Below are 24,747 nucleotides of genomic sequence, written 5' to 3'. Positions count from 1 at the left end.
AATAACATCACAGATCTTCATTGTAAAGGGTTTAAACACTGTTTCTCATGCTTGTTCAATGAACCATAAACAATTAATGAACATGCACCTGTGGGAACGGTCGTTAAGACACTAACAGCTTACAGACGGTAGGCAATTAAGGTCACAGTTATGAAAACTTAGGACACTAAAGAAGCCTTTCTACTGACTCTGGAAAAACACCAAAAGAAAGATGCTCAGGGTCCCTGCTCATCTGTGTGAATGTGCCTTAGGCTTGCTGCAAGGAGGCATGAGGACTGCAGATGTGGCCCAGGCAATAAATTGCAATGTCCGTACTGTGAGACGCCTAAGACAGCGCTACAGGGAGAAAGGGCGGACAGCTGATCATCCTCGCAGCGGCAGACCACGTGTAACAACACCTGCACAGGATCGGTACATCCGAACATCACACCTGTGGGACAGGTACAGGATGGCAACAACAACTGCCCGAGTTACACCAGGAATGCACAATCCCTCCATCAGTGTTCAGACTGTCTGCAATAGGCTGAGAGAGGCTGGACTGAGGGCTTGTAGGCCTGTTGTAAGGCAGGTCATCACCAGCAACAACGTCGCCTATGGGCACAAACCCACCGTCGCTGGACCAGACAGGACTGGAAAAAAGTGCTCTTCACTGACGAGTCATGGTTTTATCTCACCAGGGGTTATGGTCGGATTCACGTTTATCGTCGAAGGAATGAGCGTTACACTGAGGCCTGTACTCTGGAGCGGGATCGATTTGGAGGTGGAGGGACCGTCATGGTCTGGGGCAGTGTGTCACAGCATCATCGGACTGAGCTTGTTGTCATTGCAGGCAATCTCAACTCTGTGCATTACAGGGAAGACATCCTCCTCCCTCATGTGGTACCCTTCCTGCAGGCTCATCCTGACATGACCCTCCAGCATGACAATGCCACCACGCACAGAACAAGCAGTATGGCTGATTTCCCGGATCTCCACGTCTGGGACCTGTTGGATCGGAGGGTGAGAGCTAGGGCCACCCCCCCCAGAAATGTCCGGGAACTTGCAGGTGCCTTGGTGGAAGAGTGGGGTAACATCTGACAGCAAGAACTGGCAAATCTGGTGCAGTTCATGAGGAGGAGATGCACTGCAGTACTTAATGCAGCTGGTGGCCACACCAGATACTACACTGTTACTTTTGATTTTGACCCCCCCCCTTTGTTCAGGGACACATTATTCCACATGTCTGTGGAACTTGTTCAGTTTATGTCTCAGTTGTTGAATCTTATGTTCATACAAATATTTACTCATGTTAAGTTTGCTGAAAATAAACACAGTTGACAGTGAGTGGACATTTTTATTTTTTTGCTGAGTTTAGATCCAAGTTGGTTAGACATGAAATATAAAGATTAGCTGGCTACTCATAAGCATGTGGGCTTGTGCTTGAGTGATTGTTTACAGTGCCTTTGGAAAGTATTCAGATCACTTGACTTTTTTTCCCATACAGCCTTATTCTAAAATTGATTCAATTGTTTTTTTTATTTTCTCATCGATCTACTTTCAATACCCTATAATGACAAAGCAAAAAGAGTAATTTTTTTTAATGTTTGCTAATTTATTGAAGAAAAAAACCAGGACATTTGGATACAGTACCAGTTTCAAAGTTTGGACACACCTACTCATTCAAGGGTTTTTCTTTATTTTTACTATTTTCTACATTGTAGAATAATAATGAAGACATCAAAACTATGAAATAACACATATGGAATCATGTAATAACCAAAAAATGGTTAGGAAGAGTCTTGGTGGTTCCAAACTTCTTCCATTTAAGAATAATGGAGGCTGCTGTGTTCTTGGGGACCTTCAATGCTACAGAAATGTTTTGTTACCCTTCCCCAGATCTGTACCTTAACACAATCCTGTCTCGGAGCTCTACGGACAATTCCTTCGACCTCATGGCTTGGTTTTTGCTCTGACATGCACTGTCAACTGTGGGACCGTTATATCAATTGAATTTACCACAGGTGGACTCCAATCAAGTTGTAGAAACATCTCAATGATGATCAATGGAAAGAAACGAGATGCATCTGAGTTACATTTCGAGTCTCATAGCAAATGGTCTGAGTACTTATGTTAATAAGATGTGTATATATATATATATATATACATCTTATTAACATAAGTACTCAGACCATTTGCTATGAGACTCGAAATGTAACTCAGATGCATCTCGTTTCTTTCTTTTATATATATTCCAACCTGTTTTAGAATAAGGCCTTAACTTAACAACGTGGAAAAAGTCGAGGGGTCGGAATACTTTCCAAAGGCACTGTGTGAGACCTGTGTTCATTTTCTATAATGCCTGCCACAAGAAGTTAGTCATTATTAGTGAATGTGCGTTATACCTAGTTCTGGTAAACATTTGAACAAAAAGGACATCTTGCTAGACAGACTTGAACACCAGATCAGTGATTATTACAAAAAAAATGCAGCTTTTTATAAAACAATTAAATGATTAGTGGGTCTTGGTTGTGGAAGGCTTATATTTAGCATAGGTATAATTTCACTAACCCTGAATTAATTTGATTATTACTGACTGTTTGAAATGCAGTGTATTTGACCTTTTTAAGTGTACAAAAAAATCTTCATTAGAGAATATAGATTTAAAAAAAATCAAGCTATATATCGTTAATCAGCCCATGAGTTTGAAAATATTGAGATGATTTTTAGGCCATATCGCCCATCCCTACACTTATCGGAGATTCTGGACCGGCGTCTGAGACGGCGTTTTTCTACCACCATCAACAACACCAAAGGATGGAATGTCTCATGGAAGAATGGTGTCGCATCCCTCTATTAGAGTTCCAGACACTTGTAGAGTCTATGTCAAGGCGCATTGAAGCTGTTTTTCACATCGTGGTGGCCCAACGCCATGTTAAGACACTTTATTTTGGTGTTTCCTTTATTTTGCTCATGTTCAGTCATCTCCATCCCTCTGATAGAGATCTCCAGGTCTGATCTTAAGGACAGGGCTCTACTGGTAGCGTGCAGGATCACCTTATCTTCCTGCCCTGACAGACGTCATACAGACGTGGGTGGAGGTCCGATGACAAGTTGTTCTAAAACCTTTTGAGGTTACTATGGCAACAGACATAACGCTATGGTCCAAGCGACCACATTCTTTCCTTATAAATTGGCTGTCAACTTTGTTGAAAGTGCTTGTGAGATTCTTCTATCAACTATTTTTTTAATCAACTCTCTTTCTAAAGTACTAATTTACCAGAACAAATCCCTCAAACACGCCAAATGTAGCTTTTCATTCCTGTTTGTCTTTTAACGCTTGACTGCTGGTCCCACAGACGACAAACTAACCGCTATAATTAGCAGAGACAGATAGCTTGAAGCACTTGGTATCAGCTTAGCCCTCCTCTCCTGGTCCTCAACAACCCAGACCTGAAATGACTACATGCTCTGACATGCCCAGAGCTCAGGGAGAGTTTGTTCTACAGATTTCTACAGTTTTTGACAGTTGTAACTTCTAGTTGGAATGTAGTTAGTCCTATCCCTTTATATGCTGAGTACGACATCTACACCAAGGAAATGCTGAAGTGTCTAGTCATTAACTCTGTTTTTAAAGAGCAGATTATGGACCGAATTTTGCCTTTTTATATATAAGTATTTTTGTGTACAAAAATTAAACCATTACAACATACACTAATTTACCAATACGTACGAATTCACACTGAAGTATAACACTTTTGAAACGATGTATTTATTTTCTGTTATTTGTCAATTTCTACAACGTCTTCAGGAAGTACCGTCATCTGTCCTGAGTGTGGTAGTGATCATGTGGTCCAGCTGGCTGGCCAATCAGCTCCCTCCACCAGTACGCCCGTCCATACACCCGTCCATGGTTCCCCATGCCAAGACGGGACTGACCGACACTTTACCTTCAACCACAGAGATACACCTCTACCCAGTCACCCTGGCAACAAGGTTTGAGATTTTTTTTAGTCTTTAAGGTTTATTTAAATATGTTGTTAAATATGATGAACATGTTTTTAAAGTCTAGGGCAGTGGTTTCCAAACCTTTTATAGTCAAACATTCAACCTCCAGCTGCGTACCCCCTCCAGCACCAGGGTCAGCGCACTCTGCAAAAAAAACAATATTTGAATCATTGTAAGCCTGCTACATGCTATACGATACATTTATTAAACATAGGAATGAGTGAGTCTTTGTCACAACCCGACCCATGGGAAGTGAAAAGAGCTTTTATAGGACCAGGATGATGATAATAAAAAAATATTTTTATTTAGCCATCTTACATATAAAACCTTATTTGTTCATTTGAAAATTGTGACTACCTCACCACAGGTTAATGAGAAGGGTGTGCTTGACAGGATGCACATAACTCTACAATGTTGTATTGGAGAGAGTCTTAAATCATTTTCTACACACAGTCTGTGCCAGTTAGTTTTCATGCTAGTGAGAGCCGAGAATCTACTCTCACATAGGTACTTGGTTGCAAAGGGCATCAGTGTCTTAACAGCGCGATTTGCCAAGGCAGGATACTCTGAGCGCAGCCCAATACAGAAATCTGGCAGTAGCTTCTGATTTAAATGACATTTTCACAGAACTGCTTGTTGCAACTTTGACGAGGCTCTCTTGTTCAGATATCGGTAAGTGGACTGGAGGCAGGGCATGAAAAGGATAACGAATCCAGTTGTTTGTGTCCTCTGTTTTGGGAAAGTACTTGTGTAATTGCACACCCAACTCACTTAGGTACTTCGCTATATCACATTTGACGTTCATTGTCTGTAAGCATGAGTTCATTTGCACACAAAGAAATCATACAATGATGCAAAGACCTGTGTGTTGTTCTTGTTAATGCAGACAGAGAAGAGCTCCAACTTCTTAATCATAGCCACAATTTTGTCCTGCACATTGAATATAGTTGCGGAGAGTCCCTGTAATCCTAGATTCAGATCATTCAAGCGAGAAAAAACATCACCCAGATAGGCCAGTCGTGTGAGAAACTAGTCATCATGCAAGCGGTCAAACAAGTGAAAATTATGGTCAGTAAAGAACTTTAAGCTCGTCTCTCAATTAAAAGAAATGTGTCAATACTTTGCCCCTTGATAACCAGCACACTTCTGGTTGTAAAAGCGGTACAAGTTCACTGCCCATATCGTTGCATAATGCAGAAAATACACGAGAGTTCAGGGGCTTTGCTTTAACAAAGGTAACCATTTTCACTGTAGTGTACAAAACGTCTTTCAAGCTGTCAGGCATTCCTTTGGCAGCAAGAGCCTCTCGGTGGATGCTGCAGTGTACCCAAGTAGCATCGGAGCAACTGCTTGCACACTCATTGCCACTCTACTATGTCTCCCTGTCATGGCTTTTGCACCATCAGTACAGATACCAACCCATCTTGACCACCAAAGTACATTTGATGTCACAAAGCTGTTCAGTACTTAAAAAATATCCTCTCCGGTTGTCCTGGTTTGCAGAAGAGGTCTTCCTTAATTGACCCCCCCTTAAAGGTAACGGACATATACCAGGAGCTGTGCCAGGTCCGCCACGTCTGTTGCCTCATCCAGCTGTAACGCATAGAATTCACTGGCTTGTTTGCGAAGCAGTAATTGTTTCAAAACGTCTCCTGCCATGTCACTGATGCGTCGTGAAACAGTGTTTTTTTTATGAAGGCATTGTCTGTATAGTTCTTTTGGCCTTTCCCCCAGCCTTGTCCCAACAATATCCGCGGCAGCAGGAAGAATTAAGTCCTCCACAATAGTATGGGGCTTGCCTGTCCTAGACACTCGGTAGCTCACCATATAAGACACTTCTAGCCCCTTCTTATTAATGGTATCTATTGCTTTTACTACTCAAACGTCTTAATTCTCGCTCAAACTCCTGTGGCTTAATTCTCAAATTGGCATGTTCTGTTTCTAAATGTCTGAGTTGTGAGATAATACTTTTGCACATATAACACACCATGGCTGAGGAAAGGCACTACTGCCAATATAAGTGAACCCTAAATCAATGTAGTTCATCATATTTGCACCTCTTCGATGGTCCAATGTCCCTGTCTGTTGTTCGGTGCTTTCCCGGGTAAGGGGGCAGTAGCTCTTCGGCTGCATCAGATTCACAACTGTCAATTTTTGAGCAAACGGAATGAGCAGCAGCTACGTTTTGGCTACATACAGACCGTTAGTGGAATTCCCGCGAGAGAGTAACGGTTAATGTGATTGGAGGTTAATTGTTTGACTAGGCTACCTGTATTTGACAATGTGTTGTTATCTCGCTGAACACGAGATTGTTTAATTTTTTGGCAGTGAAACGAGGCTACTCACCCAAATGTATAGCCCCGTTGGAAAATCTAAATGGACTGTTTGAAAATTGTTTTTTTTTAAAATGTATTTTAAAATGTGAATCATATTTTTATTTGGCGTACCCCTGAATGCATTGCGCGTACCCCAGTTTGGGAATACTTGGTCAAGGGTAATCAATCAGCTTTCAGGCCCCGCCATAGTGTCAGTAAATCTCCCATATTCCCCCTCCCTCTGTTTTTAGGACCCCACCATGGAAGGTCCTTCCTCTGCCAGGGCCAGCCACCACGACAGCCCTGCTATGAAGGCCTCAACCCAGGACACTATCCAGACCAACACCTCCATGGAGGACCCCACCTCCTTCTTCTCAGCCAAAGGAAGCTCCTTCTCCTTGGGGGAGACCTGGGAGGACCAGAGCTGTGACCAGAGCCTGTCCCAGCCTGCCAGCTTCTACAGTACAGAGGGCCAGAGTAAAGGAAGTTTAGCAGGGAGCTACAGCTATGCTGTTAGAGCTACCCCACCTGGACCCCAGTATCAGCATGCAGAACAGGCCAGTCCAGGTGGGTCCTGCTTCCTTTGCATAGACATCATTTTGTAGTCATAATGTAATAACCAATGTTATTGCTAAGATATAACATCTGTGTATTGTGATGGGGAAAGGCATGAACAAAATAACATTGTTTGATTGGGTCCTTTGGTTTTTATCAGCCATCAGATGAAGTCATAAAATGGATTTGATCCTTAAATAGAAGTGATGACATGACCTGGATTTGAACCTTTTATTTAAAGATTTTTCATCAAATGGCCCCTTTTTTTGTTTTTATGTCAGTCGGTCCAGCACCATCCTCAGATAATTGCTTTCATTTTTGGTGTAATTCACATTTCTGGAAAAAGGTTCAAATCCAGGTCATGTGACATGATAGTCCAAAACACAGGGCCCTAGTGATAGGAGACGAGGAGGAAATGCAGATTTTGATTTTGCAAGAACGATTATAACACAACAATCCACAGGAGGTTATTTGATGTGACAGTCTCCCAGCCTGGCCCCCTGGGTCTCTGTCTGTGAGTCTTACAGTAAGGTCTCATACGGTTTAGTTAGACCGTTACTATTAGAACTGATGGGAGAGGAAGGAATGATTTAGCCTCCACAGAGAAGACAATGGAATGGGGAGACGGAGAAAGAGTGATCTTAGAAGGGGGTATAAATACTGTATATACACAGTATCGTAGACCTTTATATTTCCCTCTGTGGTAAACTGTAGCAGCCAGAGATGCTGAATGACTGACAACATGGAATCCTTCGTGTTTAAAAACCACACGCCGCTGCAGAGACCCATCCCAAAGCACTTCATCAGCCGCTGAGCTGACGCTGATTTCAGACAACTTCTGAGAGGATGAAGACGCATCTCTTTTGTTGAACAAGTCCTTTAGTCTAACACCAGTTTACTACATATAGATGAAAAATAACTCTGATCTGATTTCCATGTATTTGGGACACATTGATCTGAATATCGCACTTCAAAAAGGGAATGTTAGACGCATACGTTGAGATGAACAGAGCGGAAAGACAAGTGTAAATGCAACATTTGAATACTCTTACTTTAGCTATAGACACTTCCACTCAGTGATATATGTAGCATTGGACCAGATTCAGAGAGGCCAAGTGAATGATGGCCACATAGTAACTAACTGCCAGAAAACTGGACTATTGACTATCTATTGTCTCTGGGGTTGATGTGTCACCTTGCACTAAATGGACCAGCAGCCCTATGCCAAATTAGATTTACTACACAGCGACAGCATAATGCTCTGTTTCTACAGTTTTAGAGACAGTTTAGATTTAGTGGGAGGGAGGGAGGGTTAAATCTATATGTTAAATTATGAGACACCCATCCCTTTTATCAGTTTTTAGTGTGATCTGCCAAGGTATTAACTGGAAAATATATTTGTTTAAAAGGGGAAGTAGGGAGACTACATAGCCAAAATGTTATTGGGTCTGTTAGCTGTTGCATACTAACTGTACTGTTTGTAATCTAGTACTGTGTCTGTGTTGGTTATGCTTAGCTAATTTCTGGCCCTGTGTGTTGGTTATGCTAACCTAACAGCTGTCCCTGTGTGTTGGTTATGCTAACCTAACAGCTGTCCCTGTCTGTGGTGGTTATGCTAACCTAACTGCTGTCTGTGTGTTGTTTATGATAAGCTAACTGTTGTCCCTGTGTGTTGGTTAAGCTAACTGCTGTCCCTGTGTGTTGGTTATGTTAAGCTAACTGCTGTCCCTGTGTGTTGGTTATGTTAAGCTAACTGCTGTCCCTGTGTGTTGGTTATGTTAAGCTAACTGCTGTCCCTGTGTGTTGGTTATGTTAAGCTAACTGCTGTCCCTGTGTGTTGGTTATGATAAGCTAACTGCTGTCCCTGTGTGTTGGTTAAGCTAACTGCTGTCCCTGTGTGTTGGTTATGTTAAGCTAACTGCTGTCTCTGTGTGTTGGTTAAGCTAAGCTAACTGCTGTCCCTGTGTGTTGGTTAAGCTAACTGCTGTCCCTGTGTGTTGGTTATGATAAGCTAACTGCTGTCCCTGTGTGTTGGTTATGATAAGCTAACTGCTGTCCCTGTGTGTTGGTTAAGCTAAGCTAACTGCTGTCCCTGTGTGTTGGTTAAGCTAACTGCTGTCCCTGTGTGTTGGTTATGATAAGCTAACTGCTGTCCCTGTGTGTTGGTTAAGCTAAGCTAACTGCTGTCCCTGTGTGTTGGTTATGATAAGCTAACTGCTGTCCCTGTGTGTTGGTTATGTTAAGCTAACTGCTGTCTCTGTGTTGGTTATGTTAAGTTAACTGCTGTCCCTGTGTGTTGGTTATGATAAGCTAACTGCTGTCTGTGTGTTGGTTATAAATGTTACCCTAACACTATTCTGACCTGTGTGGCTGTAGGCCAGTTGGACCTTCTCTCAGAGGACTATGAGGCGGTGGACCATCGGCTGAAGCTCTTCCTAGATGTGGAGGTGTTTGAAGAGGAAGAGGAGCTCCACTCCTTTCTCAAGGTTAGCAGAACCAATGTTCTGACAACGGTTAACAGTTCAGTGACGTGGCTGAATCCGGTCACAGCAGTTCTGCTCAGAAGTTCCGTGAACTGCTAACCCAGCCAAAACCGGTCGACTCCAGCTCTTGTGATCTGCTCCTGGCTGCGTTTGTACCCCCAGCTGTTCTCTCGCTGTCCTGCACCCCATCTCTCTCTCCATCTCGCCACCCCCACCCACCACACCATGACCTTGGATGAGCTCCTCCATGTGGAATGCATGCTGGGAGCCCTGTGGAGCGGAGGGGTATTGGTTTACTGCTCAGGGACACCTGGACGAGGAGAGGGAGCCAAGAGGACACAAGCAACCCCAGCAGGAGATCCATCTCATAACATGCTCATTCATCTGATGTTTATTTATCTTGTCACACATGCTTCTCTCCCCTCTGGCTCTCTTTCTCTTTCAATAGCTCAACTTTTATTTTTGGGCCTACACAGTATTCATTGAAGATTGATGTGACTTTGTTGCTAGACCTTACTCTTTAGGTGTTTTTTTTAAACAGGAACTGATCTGTTCTTATACAGTATGTTTAAGAAGAGCTCTGAATGCAGCCATCATTTTCCTCAGTCAAAGTTATTTGCAGCAGTTGAGTGTTGTGGAATCTTTAACGTGTACACCTTATCTTTGTTGTAGGTGTCGACCGTGAAGTTTGGTGATCCGGTGGAGTTCCCCTCGTTCCTGGTGGTGTCTGACCAACGCATCTACTTCCTGGAAGTGACATCCGACATGGAGTAAGTTAACCACCTGACCTATCACACTGAAGAGCATCACACAAGAGAAGGCTGGAATAAAAATAAACATTCAAGTACCCATTCTGTGGTCCTAGAAATGGTTGTGCCTGGATTGAAGGTGTGGTAGGGAGCAGACCAACACAATAGGATCACCACAGCTTTATGTAACCCACCACATCCCAATACTAACAGACTTTCTGGGCCACATCTTCAAACCCATTACAGCCCTGGTCTTTGTGGTGCGAACACTATATCAATGACTTTGTAAGCCCTGTATCAATGGCTTCTTTTTTTGTCCTCATCAAAAGCATGTTGGCTTGCCTCCGCTTCCTCCCAGGAGTGTGGGTAGTACGGTGTTGGACAGGCCTGAGTCTCATGCTGCGACGGTCCCTATAAAGTTACTGGGATTCTGACCCCAGAAGGCCACACCCCCACTATCCTTAGCACGCCCTGGAAGTTGTGTAACGGCCACGTTTGGTTGCGCAACAGTGTGATATTTTTATGATGACCTTTCGCTACTTTTTAAAGGTGCAATCTGTGACTTGGTTGTCTGTGGCTGTCTGACAAATTGCACAAACAAACAGTGCTCAAACAAAAACATATACACCTTAAAAGGTTAACGTGAGTAGACTCAAGGAAACAAAGTTAATAGGCGGGATACATGCAAGTAAAATAATAATTATGTTTCTTTCACACTTTCCTGTCTTCATTGTTCTCTTCCTGGCAGAGGGCAGCCGTGTGATTGGCTGCAGAAGAGGGACAGCCGTGGAATCACAGAGCTGAGTTACCTGGAGGTGGGACTGGGCTCCCAGAGTATCCACATGGAGTTTGAGGACGGGCCTGTGGCCTACACCCTGCTAGTACGGGACAGCGTGCGTTGCAAACGCTTCTTCAGCCTCTTCACAGGCAAGACGCTGACACACACACACACACACACACACACACACACACACACACACACACCATGAATTAAGGGCCTTCCTCCTGGGGATATGAGAGTGGAGCGTACTCGTTCTTAGGACAATATGTCCCTCTCTTGCTCTCTCTCTATCCGTCTCGCCTTTTCTCTTTCTCTCTGTCCCTCTCTCTATCTCTCTTTCTCATCCCTCTCAGTATGTTAATCACATGCTCCTCTGCTCACAGTGACTACACCCTGCCTAGCCTGTCAGCAAGGCAAGACCAGAAGCAGAGAGAGAGGAAAGCTGAGTTTTATTAGATCAACACTCCCCTCTCTGACTCACAACTTCTCTTCACAACTTCACTAGAGCACTCTTTTAATGGAGTCCCTTTGGTAGCAAGGGGAAGCACCATGGCCAAACGGTCTTCAGCTAAGGCTCTGTGGACCTGAGTCTGTGCTGTCTTATCTGTGGGGACTCCATGTTTTCATTCAGTTGTATCAATAATCACTCAGATCACGTCATTATTTGACTGTTTTCCAGATCAACTCTTTAGCTAATCTGGTACGGTCCAGATGTCCTCAGATTTTTATTTGGAATTCCCTCTGCCTCTGAAAATGAGGGTCCAGAATCGAAGATTCATTTCTGGCCTCAAAAGGGGTCATATTGTCAAAGTGAGTCTATGTTTCTTGTACTGTGAGGCCTGTTGGAATAATTGTTTCTGAGGTTATGTCCTTTTCTGGATTCGTCAAAGATTATTTTTCTCCTTCCTCTCAACGACTGAGGACGGGTCCAGCTTTTCAGTCACCGGGACCACATAGCCGGCTAGCCAGTCCAATTCTGGGCTTGGACTCTGTATTGCAAAGCTGAACGGCCCCATAGAGAGAGGCTGTAACAGGGCTCTGCTATAGCCTGCCAGTTGGATCATCTCCTATACTTCTTAAAATATCCTCTGTTCTTTTTGTGTTCCTGAGGAAGGAGGAGGAGGAACAGGGGAGGTGAGCCTGGTTGTAGGCCTGGTTCTGAGGTATGTGCTACAGACAGACAACATGGCTGGTCCTGTCCAGTTGGCAGAGGGGGGGGCTAAATAACTAGGTGCCTTCTCAGTGCTCCACTCGTTGGTATGAGGCTTTGGCACCATCCTTCCTCTCCGGCCTTCACTCCTAGTCTGCCCCGCTCTTCCTCCCCTTGAGGAAACTAGAACTATTTATTATATGCCTGAAAACTCGGTCCAGAGCTCTGATATTGCCCCCATAACAACTATTACAATATTTGTCTCAGGGAAAGAACCAAAGGATACCTTTACTATAACAAAAGCAGTTTTCAGACGGGGCTGGCATTCCCAGAACAGATGTGGTCACGCCTGGCTTGTCGGTGGTGAGGGCTACAGACATGGAGAAGGAAAGGGTCTGGGACTGGGAGGAAACTAGGATGTGGTTTTACTACCCCAAGGAGAAGAAGCTAATAGGGACAGATCAGTCCACTGCTCACTGGGTTTGAAAATGTTTTATTGAAATGAGGAAGAAGGCTGGACAAGTCTTAACTTGATATTCCGGAGGAGTCAGTACAGGTCACCATGTCAATCAAAGACTTGTCTGAACAATGTCTCGGCTTTTGCTAATTGAAATGCCCTTATTGCCCGGTACAGACCTACAGTGGGTAAAAATATGTGCTCTGTATGGTTAGAGGACTGTCTGGTAAGTAGTTTGGTGAGGTTTGCGATGCTCGTAAATGGTAATGGAAGGAGTGTTTTGGTTTGGTTGTGCGGGTTGGATCCAGACACTAGATTCCTGAAAGGTAACGGAAAACTGTTCCTGTCTCCTTCACTAACTATCAAGTTAAGGGGTAGTGCTCCCAAATTACAAACGGACCTAATCTATTGATACCAGGCAACACAATCAACATTTTATGATTTGTTTACTTATCAACAACGGCAATCAGCATCTTGAGTAATATTTGTAATTTGGGTGAAGAGTCCCTTTAACTGCATCGTAAACTCAGCGTCCTCTCTTGTAAGGAGATGATAGAAGCAGATGTCATTTCTCAAGTTTAACCCTATCAGATACCTTTGCAATACCAACACAGTGTCACTTCCCACTGTCTTAGACCTGGGCTAAACTCTGCCCTGTTTTCCTTGGAAATCCACTCAGATTCGGCGTATCCCGGCCGTACTGCTCCCACTCCCGTGCCCTCCCTTCCCCGTGGTCCGCTGTTCCAACAGGGCCGAGAGTGTTCGGTTTCGCCCGGAAGGACGCTAAGGGTTCATCTATTCCTTGTGAAAATAAGCAAGGGTATTTGGGAAGGTTGGAAGTGGTTAACCTAGCGGAGAGGGTCTTGTGATTGAACCGGCAGGAGGGAGAGTAACGTTATTCGCCAGGACAGATCCCAGACGCCGACACAGATCTGCTCTCCTTTTACAGCGACCGAGCCCTGTACCTGTTTATCCTCTGGTCATGGTGACGGTGGTCCACTAAATCACGCAACACATACATGCACTGAGTGTACAAAGCATTAGGAACACCTTCCTCATATTGAGTTGCACCTCTTTTTGCCCTCTGAACAGCCTCAATTCATCGGGGCATGGACTCTACAAGGTGTCGAAAGCGTTCCACAGGGATGCTGGGCCATGTTGACTTCAGTGCTTCCCAGAGTTGTGTCAAGTTGGCTGGATGTCCGTTGAGCGTGAAAAACCCAGCAGCGTTGCAGTTCTTGACACACTCAAACCGGTCCGCAAGGCACCTACTACCATACCCTGTTCAAAGACTCTTCAATCTTTTGTCTTGCCCATTCACCCTCTGAATGGCACACATACACAATCCATGACTCAAGGCTGCTTTAACCTGTCTCCTCCCCTTCATCTACACTAATTTGAAGTGGAGTTAACAAGTGACATCAGTAAGGGATCATAACTTTCTCCTGGATTCACCTGGTCAGTCTATGACATGGAAAGAGCAGGTGTTCCTAATGTTTTCTGCACTCCGTGTACACCGTCGGGAGAAAGCACAAGGGTATGTTTAGACTAAAAGGGCGACGTTCTTGACTCCTGCACGCGCAGCTTAAAGATGGCAGAAGTAGGTGTTGCTCACAGGACGTTATTCTCTGGGATAATAAAACAAAATAGGCCCTACCTTGTCCTGTCCCACCTTGCCCTGTCCTGTCCCACCTTGCCCTGTCCTGTCCCACCTCGCCCTGTCCTGTCCCACCTTGCCCTGTCCTGCAAGCTCCACCTTGTCCTCTGCTCCAAAAGGAATTTAGTGTTATTGAGTTTAGAGGCTAAATCTCTGCATTGCTACATCTTGAATAATGTCCTGAATAGAGAGGTATGTGTGTGGTCTCCTATTGGTTCACTAGAACCCACCAGACGATAAGCGGTTAAAGGGGAGCTCAAAGTGGGACAACAATACCGTCCCTTTAATGGTTGCCCTTTTAATCCAACACCATGCTTCGTCCCGTAGGCTTCACTTTAGATGTTCCTCCTGGTCTGGAACGTTAGTGTGGCAGATCAGTTTCCTCCGGGAAGAAAGGGAAAGAAACAATGGCAAAAGAGTTGAGGTTGAATCTTATACAGGCATTGGGAGCCAGAATAGGCCACTGGTGCCACGCAATGTCTTTATTTCTCGTCCCTGTTGTTGTTGAACTTGGAAATTGATAGGGGCAGGGTGTTCCTACTCTGTTTTTCTTCATATTTGTTGTTTCACTCTTTTCAGTGTGTCTCCCTTTTAAACTCAACTTCCCTTTCAAGTTCACCTATTTAACCTTGGCATTTGCCTGTGGCCCTGTGTTCCCCTATTGTTACCACCCCACAGGGAAGTATTTTGTCGCTGTGAATGTGACCTACCACATTGTACTCCTGTACCTATTTCAACCTGTTTTTTTTTACCTGCTTCCATGGAGATGTAATTCTAGATCTGAAATCAGAGACCTGTCAGCTTTCTAGTCCTAACCCACCACAGACTGTAATAGTCTAACATTAGCTTTGTCTATTGTCCCTTGGACTGCAAAGCTACCGGTAGCTTACCAAAGTTACCGGAATCTTCAGTAATTTTGTTAATTTAACAGAATCTATGGCAATCTATCGTAACCTTGGTAATTTATACTTGAATAAATGTTTAAAAAATGATATATATATATATATATATATATAACACTGCTCAAAAAAATAAAGGGAACACTTAAACAACACAATGTAACTCCAAGTCAATCACACTTCTGTGAAATCAAACTGTCCACTTTGGAAGCAACACTGATTGACAATAAATGTCACATGCTGTTGTGTAAATGGAATAGACAACAGGTGGAAATTATAGGCAATTAGCAAGACACCCCCAATAAAGGAGTGGTTTGGCAGGTGGTGACCACAGACCACTTCTCAGTTCTTATGCTTCCTGGCTGATGTTTTGGTCACTTTTGAATGCTGGCGGTGCTTTCACTCTAGTGGTAGCATGAGACGGAGTCTACAACCCACACAAGAGGCTCAGGTAGTGCAGCTCATCCAGGATGGCACATCAATGCGAGCTGTGGCAAGAAGGTTTGCTGTGTCTGTCAGCGTAGTGTCCAGAGCATGGAGGCGCTACCAGGAGACAGGCCAGTACATCAGGAGACGTGGAGGAGGCCGTAGGAGGGCAACAACCCAGCAGCAGGACCGCTACCTCCGCCTTTGTGCAAGGAGGAGCAGGAGGAGCACTGCCAGAGCCCTGCAAAATGACCTCCAGCAGGCCACAAATGTGCATGTGTCTGCTCAAACGGTCAGAAACAGACTCCATGAGGGTGGTATGAGGGCCCGACGTCCACAGGTGGGGGTTGTGCTTACAGCCCAACACCGTGCAGGACGTTTGGCATTTGCCAGAGAACACCAAGATTGTCAAATTCGCCACTGGCGCCCTGTGCTCTTCACAGATGAAAGCAGGTTCACACTGAGCACGTGACAGACGTGACAGAGTCTGGAGACGCCGTGGAGAACGTTCTGCTGCCTGCAACATCCTCCAGCATGACCGGTTTGGCGGTGGGTCAGTCATGGTGTGGGGTGGCATTTCTTTGGGGGTCCGCACAGCCCTCCATGTGCTCGCCAGAGGTAGCCTGACTGCCATTAGGTACCGAGATGAGATCCTCAGACCCCTTGTGAGACCATATGCTGGTGCGGTTGGCCCTGGGTTCCTCCTAATGCAAGACAATGCTAGACCTCATGTGGCTGGAGTGTGTCAGCAGTTCCTGCAAGAGGAAGGCATTGATGCTATGGACTGGCCCGCCCGTTCCCCAGACCTGAATCCAATTGAGCACATCTGGGACATCATGTCTCGCTCCATCCACCAACGCCACGTTGCACCACAGACTGTCCAGGAGTTGGCGGATGCTTTAGTCCAGGTCTGGGAGGAGATCCCTCAGGAGACCATCCGCCACCTCATCAGGAGCATGCCCAGGCGTTGTAGGGAGGTCATACAGACACGTGGAGGCCACACACACTACTGAGCCTCATTTTGACTTGTTTTAAGGACATTACATCAAAGTTGGATCAGCCTGTAGTGTGGTTTTCCACTTTAATTTTGAGTGTGACTCCAAATCCAGACCTCCATGGGTTGATAAATTGGATTTCCATTGATTATTTTTGTGTGATTTTTGTTGTCAGCACATTCAACTATGTAAAGAAAAAGTCTTTAATAAGATTATTTCATTCATTCAGATCTAGGATGTGTTATCTTAGTGTTCCCTTTATTTTTTTGAGCAGTATAGTTATATATAGTTAACACCTAAACATTTATTCAAGTATAAATTACCAAGGTTACGATAGATTGCCATAGATTCTGTTAAATTAACAAAATTACTGAAGATTCCGGTAACAAGTCATTTATTTATATATATATATATGTTTACATGTATGTACATGTTTACATTTCGCTTGAATCATATGGTCTATCTACTAGAAACAGTTTTTTTGTGTGTGTGTGTGTATATAAATATATATATATATATATATATATTTTTTTTTTTATACAAAAAAACTTTTTCTAGTAGATAGACCATATGATTCAAGAGAAATTAGCCTAATTAATGAAAAAAGTATCTAATCAACAATGTCATTATTTTCAGTTAACTCTACAACTCTTCCAACAACTGACTTTTTTCACAGCTGCCACCAGTTTGACGCTGAGACATTGGCAACAAATACATAGTCAAATAAGTGTGTAAAAAAATTATAATTAAATATATTTCATGCTGAAATCCTCATATTAAACAATGGTATTCACTAAGTTTATGGTTATATTTTAGATAATGTTTTATAGATTTGTCATTCAATTATTTTTGTGAAAATCATATTAAATGAGTTGATATATTTTACATGTGATGAGGCCACACAGAGGGCCAGTGACTATTAGACACCTGTCATCTCAACTACCCAAAAGGACCACTAGATGTATTGTGATAGAGTTCATAAAATCCTTGAAAGATACTGGAAAATTTCAAAGAATTTTGGTAAGATACCCTCCCTTTGCAACCCGAATTGTAGTTGGTTGGATGGGCTGTTTACAGATGGGCTGTGTACAGCTGCAGCGATCGGTAAGCTGCTCTGACAGCTGACGCTTAAAGTTAGTGAGGGAGATACAGTTGAAATCGGAGGTTTGGATACGCTTAGGTTGGAGTCATTAAAACCCGTTTTTCAATCACTCCACAAATTTCTTGTTAAAAAACTATAGTTTTGGCAAGTCGAATAGGTCATCTACTTTGTGCATGGCACAAGTAATTTTTACAACAATTGTTTACAGACAGATTATTTCACGTATAATTCACTGTATCACAATTCCAGTGAGTCAGAAGTTTACATACACAAGTTGACTGTGCCTTTTAAACAGCTTGGAAAATTCCAGAAAATGATGTCATGGCTTTAGAAGCTTCTGATAGGCTAATTGACATCATTTGAGTCAATGGGCGGTGTACCTGTGGATGTATTTCAAGGCCTATATTCAAACTCAGTGCCTCTTTGCTTGACATCATGGGAAAATCAAAAGAAATTAGCCCAAAAAAATTATAGACCTCTGCAAGTCTGGTTCATCCTTGGGAGCAATTTCCAAACGCCTGAAGGTACCACGTTCATCTGTACAAACAATAGTACACAAGTATAAACACCATGGTACCACGCTGCCGTCATACCGCTCAGGATGGAGACGCGTTCTGTCTCCTAGAGATGAACGTACTTTGGTGCGAAAAGTGCAAATCAATCCCAGAACAACAGCAAAGGACCTTGTGAAGATGCTGGAGGAAACCGGTACAAAAGTATCTATATCCACAGTAAAACGAGTCCTATTTCGAAATAACCTGAAAGGCCGCTCAGCAAGGAAGAAGCCACTGCTCCAAAACCGCCATAAAAAGCCAGACTACGGTTTGCAACTGCACATGGGGACAAAGATCGTACTTTTTGGAGAAATGTCCTTTGGTCTGATGACCATCATTATGTTTGGAGGAAAAAGGGGGAAGCTTGCAAGCCGAAGAACACCTTCCCAACCGTGAAGCACGGGGTTGGCAGCATCATTTTGTGGGGGTGCTTTGCTGCAGGAGGGGCTGATACACTTCACAAAATAGATATGAGGACATGAGGATCTCAAGACATCAGTCAGGAAGTTAAAGCTTGGTTGAAAATGGGTCTTCCAAATGGACAATGACCCCAAGCATACTTCTAAAGTTCTGGGAAAATGGCTTAAGGACAACAAAGTCAAGGTTTTGGAGTGGCTATCACAAAGCCCTGACCTCAATCCCATAGAAAATTTGTGGGCAGAACTGAAAAGGTGTGTGCGAGCAAGGAGGCCTACAAACCTGACTCAGTTACACCAGCTCTGTCAGGAGGAATGGGCCAAAATTCACCCAACTTATTGTGGGAAGCTTGTGGAAGGCTACCTAAAACGTTCGAATTTTTGCAATTTGTTCCAGTCATTGGCAGCAGAGAACTGGAAGGAAAGGTGGCCAAAGTAGGTGTTGGCTTTGAGGATGACCAGTGAAATATACCTGCTGGAGCATGTGTAAGGGTGGGTGTTGCTATGGTGACCTGTTAGCTGAGATAAGGCAGAGCTTTACCTAGCAAAGACTTATAGATGACCTGGAGCCAGCGGGTTTGGCAACGAATATGTAGCGAGGACCAGCCAACGAAAGCATACAGGTCACAGTGGTGGGTAGTATATGGGTTTTGGTGACAAAATGGATGGCACTGTGATAGACTGCATCCAGTTTGCTGAGTAGAGTGTTGGAGGCTATTTTGTAAATGACATCGCCGAAGTCAATGATCGGTAGGATAGTCAGTTTTACGAGGGTATGTTTGGCAGCATGAGTGAAGGAGGCTTTGTTGCGAAATAGGAAGCCGATTCTAGATTTAACTTTGGATTGGAGATGCTTAATGTGAGTCTGGAAGGAGAGTTGACAGTCTAGCCAGACACCTAGGTATTTATAGTTTCCACATATTCTATGTGAGAACCGTCCAGAGTAGTGATGCTAGTCGGGCAGGCGGGTGCAGGCAGCGATTGGTTGAAGAGCATGCATTTCGTTTTACTAGCATTTAAGAGCAGTTGAAGGCCACGGAAGGAGTGTTGTATGGCGTTGAAGCTCGTTTGTAGGTTAGTTAACAATGTCCAAAGAAGGGCCAGAAGTACAGAGAATGGTGTCGTCTGCGTAGAGGTGGATCAAAGAATCACCTGCAGCAAGAGCGACATCATTGATATATATACAGAGAAAAGAGTCGGCCCGAGAGTTGAACCTTATGGCACCCGCATAGAGTCTATAAACTATCAAAATAAAGAAACTCATGATGCCGAAATATTGGTAAATACTCATTTAATTGCTGGGAGATTATACATGGAGTGTGCGACTTTCTTTATTTTGATAGTTTATAGTTTATTCGCCGTTAGTCAGCACCTCCACACAAACTTATTCTGGGTGTGCGCCAGCTCGTGTTTTTTTAACCCCCATAGAGACTGCCATAGGTCCAGACAACAGGCCCTCCGATTTGACACGTTGAAGTATATCTGAGAAGTAGTTTGTGAGCCAGGCGAGGCTGTCATTAGAGAAACCAAGGCCGTTGAGTCTGCCGATAAGAATACAGTGATTGACAGAGTCGAAAGCCTTTGCCAGGTCGATGAAGACGGCTGCACAATTGTTCTTTTGACCAATCACATCAGATCATCTGATTGGTCAAAAGACCAATTAATGGAAAAAAAGATCAGAATTGGGCCGCAGGTGTAAACCCAGCCCGTGTCCTGTGTGATTTCCAGTAGGTTACATGCAGTTACATACAGTGTAGACTTCAAAGTGAGGTCTTCTGTCTGTGTAAGCTCTGATTTTACTTTCAATCAATCATTCAACATATTTATCATCACGGTTCATTGAAATTAATTGTGCTGATGTTCCAATACACTGCATGGAAACACCATAAAACATGAATTAACTCTATTTAAAGGGATACTTCGGATTTTTGGCAATGAAGCCCTTTATCTACTTCTCCAGAGTCAGATGAACTTGTCTATACCATTTTTATGTATCTGTGTCCGGTATGAAGGAAGTTAGAGGTAGTTTCACAAGCATATGCTAACTAACGTTAGCGCAATGACTGGAAGTCTATGGAAATCTGCTAGCATGCTTCTTCCAGTCATTGTGCTAACACTAGTTAGCAATTGCACTAGGGCTAGTTAGCAACTTCGTTCAAAATGCACGCAGAGACATAAAAATGGTATCCACAAGTTCATCTGACTTCATTGCTAAAATCCCAAAGTATCACTTTAAATAGAGTTGAGCGAACAATTGATAGGGACGCATCACTAAACTTAATTCGTATCTCCTATTCTTTTTTCCCTTCCTCCACTCTATCTCTCCCTCAGGAGTGGTGCGTGAGTTGGCTACCAAGTCGGACAGCAAGCTTAAGTCTATCTCCACCACCAGGCTCAACCCACAGCATCATCTCTGGTACGAACTGCTCAGATTTATGTTATAATTGCCATGAATAACTTGCATGTGTCCTGGATATGTTCTCATATGCTGACCATCTCCACTCGATGGTATTGAGCCAAGCCATAGGCCCATCTGTCTCTTACCCCCACTGTGACACTGACAAGGCTGTGGTAACTTCTGTCTGGTGTTACTAAACCTCCACATTGTTGAAAATTGGGCTCTAAATTAGTGGCTAAACCACATACTAATGTCTTACATGTGTTGGCCTCAAGATGCTAAGAAAGCGCTAACGATGCATTACCTTTTAACTAGAAAGCTGATCCTGCAGTGCCATGTCCTTAGGGGCTTCATCCCAATACTGTGAAGTGGCTTCCTCCCCTATGATCTTGGTCCTTAGAGGCTTCCGTGAAGTGGCTTCCTCCCCTTTTCTTGTATCAGCTGAAAGGACTGGAAAGTGAGGACTAGCAGATTGGAAAGGAAACCATTTTTAGTATATGGATTTACCATCCACCTTTCCCTTGTTTCTGTTGTAATGATTGAACACACTGTACATTCACTGAGATAATTCATGGCTCAGTTAGTTATTATACGGCCCTTCTTTTTTTTTGTGTAGCTGAAAACCACAGCTACTCAGGGAACAGACTCACTGTTTGAACAAGACAGTAGTATGACTAAGGACTGTTTTAATTGTTTATCATTCCTACCATTTCTGTGTAGCTTTTATAATCACACTATCGTGGATATAGTTGGAATAACTGTTAACACATGGTCACTTTAAAGTCAACAACAGACTTAGAAACCACAAAATACTACACAGAATTAGTATTACCTCTGTCTGCTCGCTTTCGAAAACAAACTCACCCAGGCGGCCATTTTGAAACCATAGACCAAAGTCGTGTTTATGTGTCTGTGATACAGATAAGAATCAGGAAAAATGGACATATCTCCACACTTTTGAGATCTGCCCCGTCTCAAAAGCACTTAGATTCAGAGTCTGATGTGGTGTATGGGCCTGATGTATGTGACGTGGTGAATATTAACCTGGTTGTCTCTTATGTAAGCCTTTCCTCTGTGTCTCCCCAGGCCCCTAGTGTGTGAAGACATGCAGACTGATGTGGAGGATGGCCAGCTACAGTTCTTCTACCTCCTGTCCTTTCTACACCAAGGTACATTAGAAGTGTGTGTGTGTGTGTGTGTGTGTGTGTGTGTGTGTGTGTGTGTGTGTGTGTGTGTGTGTGTGTGTGTGTGTGTGTGTGTGTGTATACTGAACAAAAATATAAACACAACATGTAAAGTGTTGGTCCCATGTTTCATGAGATGGAAAAATAGAACCCAGACATTTTCCATATGCACAAAAAGCTTATTTCTCAGATTTTGTGCACAAATGTGTTTACATCCCTGTTAGTGAGCATTTATCATTTGCCAAGATAATTCATCTACCTGATAGGTGTGGCATATGAAGAAGCTGATTAATTAAAACTTCTTAGGGCTAAGCCCCTTTTTTCATAATTTCTGCCTGAATGACATGCCCAAAGTAAACTGCCTGTTGCTCAGGACCTGAAGCCAGGATATGCATATAATTGGTACCATTGGAAAGAAAACACTTTCGAAGTTTGTAGAATTGTTAAAATAATGTAGGAGAATATAACACAATAGATATGGTAGGAGAAAATACAAAGAAAAACCAACCAGAATTGTTTTTGTTGATAGACTATGCTCTTACAATGGCAAGTATAAGGACATACTCAATTCTAGTTCCCAGGATGCAATTCCTATGGCTTCCACGTGGTGTCAGCAGTCTATGTTCAAGGTTTCAGGCCTGTAACTTCCAAAACGAATAAGAAATATCCTTTTTAGTACAGGGACACAGTCTTGGAAATTCGTGTTTGCGGGCGCCATGAAGACAAGACGCACCTGCTAAAATCCTATTGAACATACTTCTTTCCGTAAGAAATATTAGTTTGATTATATTTTAGGGTATCTGAGGAGTATATAGAAACGTATTTTGAGATTTTCGGATTCCTTTCTCTTCATGTTGAACGAGTGGATTACTCAAATCGGTGGCACCAACTAAACAGACTTTTTGGGATATAAAGAAGGATTTTATCTAGCAAAACGACACTACATGTTATAGCTGGGACCCTTTGGATGACAAATTAGAGGAAGATTTTCAAAAAGTAAGTGAATATTTAATCGCTATTTGTGAATTTATGAAACCTGTGCCGGTGGAAACACATTTTGATGTGGGGCGCCTTCCTCAAACAATCGCATGGCATGCTTTTGGTGTAATAGCTACTGTAAATCGGACTGTGCAGTTAGAGTAACAAGAATTTAAGCGTTTAACCAATATAAGACACTTGTATGTACCTAAATGTTTAATATCCATAATTTTTATGATTATTTATTTGAATTGCGCGCCCTCCAGTTTCACTGGAAGTTGTCCCGTTAGCGGGACACCTAGCCCTAAGAAGTAGCATGCTCATTACACATGTGCAACTTGTGGTGGGGACAATAAAAGGCCACTTCTAAAAATGTGCAGTTTTGTCACACAACACAATGCCACAGATCACTCATGTTTTGAGGGAGCGTGCAATTGGCATGCTGACTGCAGGAATGTCCAACAGAGCTGTTGCAGGAGAATTTAATGTTAATTTTCGTACCATAAACCGCCTCCAACGTCATTTTAGAGAATTTGGCAGTACGTCCAACCGGTCTCACAACCACAGACCACGTGTAACCACGCCAGCCCAGGACCTCCACATCTGGCTTCTTCACCTGGGGATCGTCTGAGACCAGCCACCCGGACAGCTGATGAAACTGAGGAGTATTTCTTTCTGTAATAAAGCCCCCAGTGGGTGGGCCTATGCCCTCCCTGGCCCACACATGGCTGCGCCCCTGCCCAGTCATGTGAAATCCATAGATTAGGGCCTAATGAATTTATTTCAATTGACTGATTCCCTTATATGAACTGTAACTCAGTAAAGTCATTGAAATTGTATTCTTTATGCATTTATATTTTTGTTAAGTGTATTTATGTATGTACGTGCAATGCGTAAATGTTAATGTTTCTCTGTGTAATTGAGTGTATCTGTGTGTCTCTCCCTGCCTGTGGGTGCAGACTTTGCATCCGTAGCCAAGCATGGCTGCAGGCTATGGGCTGTGCAGGTGAAAAGAATGTTAACTTCTGTAATTCTAACATGCACTGACCTGCCTCTGCTGAAGAGTTTTAAACTGGGTTTAAACATCAGGAGGACATCAGGAGGATGGAGAATTTGTTTTAAACTGGGTTTAAACATCAGGAGGATGAGGAATAGAAGGGTTTTAAACTGGGTTTAAACATCAGGAGGATGGAGGATTAGTTTTAAACTGGGTTAAAACATCAGGAGGATGGAGGATTAGTTTTAAACTGGGTTTAAACACCAGGAGGATGAGGAATAGAATAGGAAAGTGTCTACCCATTTGAGTCCAGCCACTTTATATCCCTGGACTTCATTGGACTGATGTGGGGAGTGAGGGAGGACTATTACGTATATCACTCCCTACCCAGTCCTCCCACTGTCTCTCCTTCTGGGAGATCACTGTAGTCTAGTCAGACCCAGTCCTCCCACTGTCTCTCCCTGTAGGAGATCACTGTAGTCTAGTCAGACCCAGTGTTGCATGACTCTCTCTCTCCCTGTAGGAGATCACTGTAGTCTAGTCAGACCCAGTGTTACATGACTCTCTCTCTCCCTGTAGGAGATCACTGTAGTCTAGTCAGACCCAGTGTTGCATGACTCTCTCTCTCCCTGTAGGAGATCACTAGTCTAGTCAGACCCAGTGTTAC

The 24,747-nt window shown here is 43.5% G+C and overlaps 1 protein-coding gene across 3 annotated transcripts in view; it reads left to right on the top strand.

Annotated features, from left to right (window-relative positions):
• LOC106574604 (serine/threonine-protein kinase 11-interacting protein) overlaps positions 1 to 24,747 on the top strand; it is a 48,297-nt gene that overhangs the window by 15,945 nt on the left and 7,605 nt on the right. For all 3 annotated transcript variants that reach the window (XM_045697867.1, XM_014150583.2, XM_014150584.2), the window contains exons 18-24: positions 3,788 to 3,972; positions 6,551 to 6,866; positions 9,231 to 9,340; positions 10,010 to 10,107; positions 10,835 to 11,013; positions 20,855 to 20,939; positions 22,008 to 22,090. In XM_045697867.1, coding sequence (XP_045553823.1) covers positions 3,788 to 3,972; positions 6,551 to 6,866; positions 9,231 to 9,340; positions 10,010 to 10,107; positions 10,835 to 11,013; positions 20,855 to 20,939; positions 22,008 to 22,090 — 1,056 coding nt within the window. The remainder of the gene's footprint in view (positions 1 to 3,787; positions 3,973 to 6,550; positions 6,867 to 9,230; positions 9,341 to 10,009; positions 10,108 to 10,834; positions 11,014 to 20,854; positions 20,940 to 22,007; positions 22,091 to 24,747) is intronic.

This window comes from Salmo salar, chromosome ssa16 (genome assembly GCF_905237065.1).
Source record: "Salmo salar chromosome ssa16, Ssal_v3.1, whole genome shotgun sequence".
Taxonomy (NCBI): domain Eukaryota; kingdom Metazoa; phylum Chordata; class Actinopteri; order Salmoniformes; family Salmonidae; genus Salmo; species Salmo salar.
The sequence above is the reverse complement of the archived record's forward strand: the minus strand, read 5'-3'. Positions and strand labels throughout refer to the sequence as shown.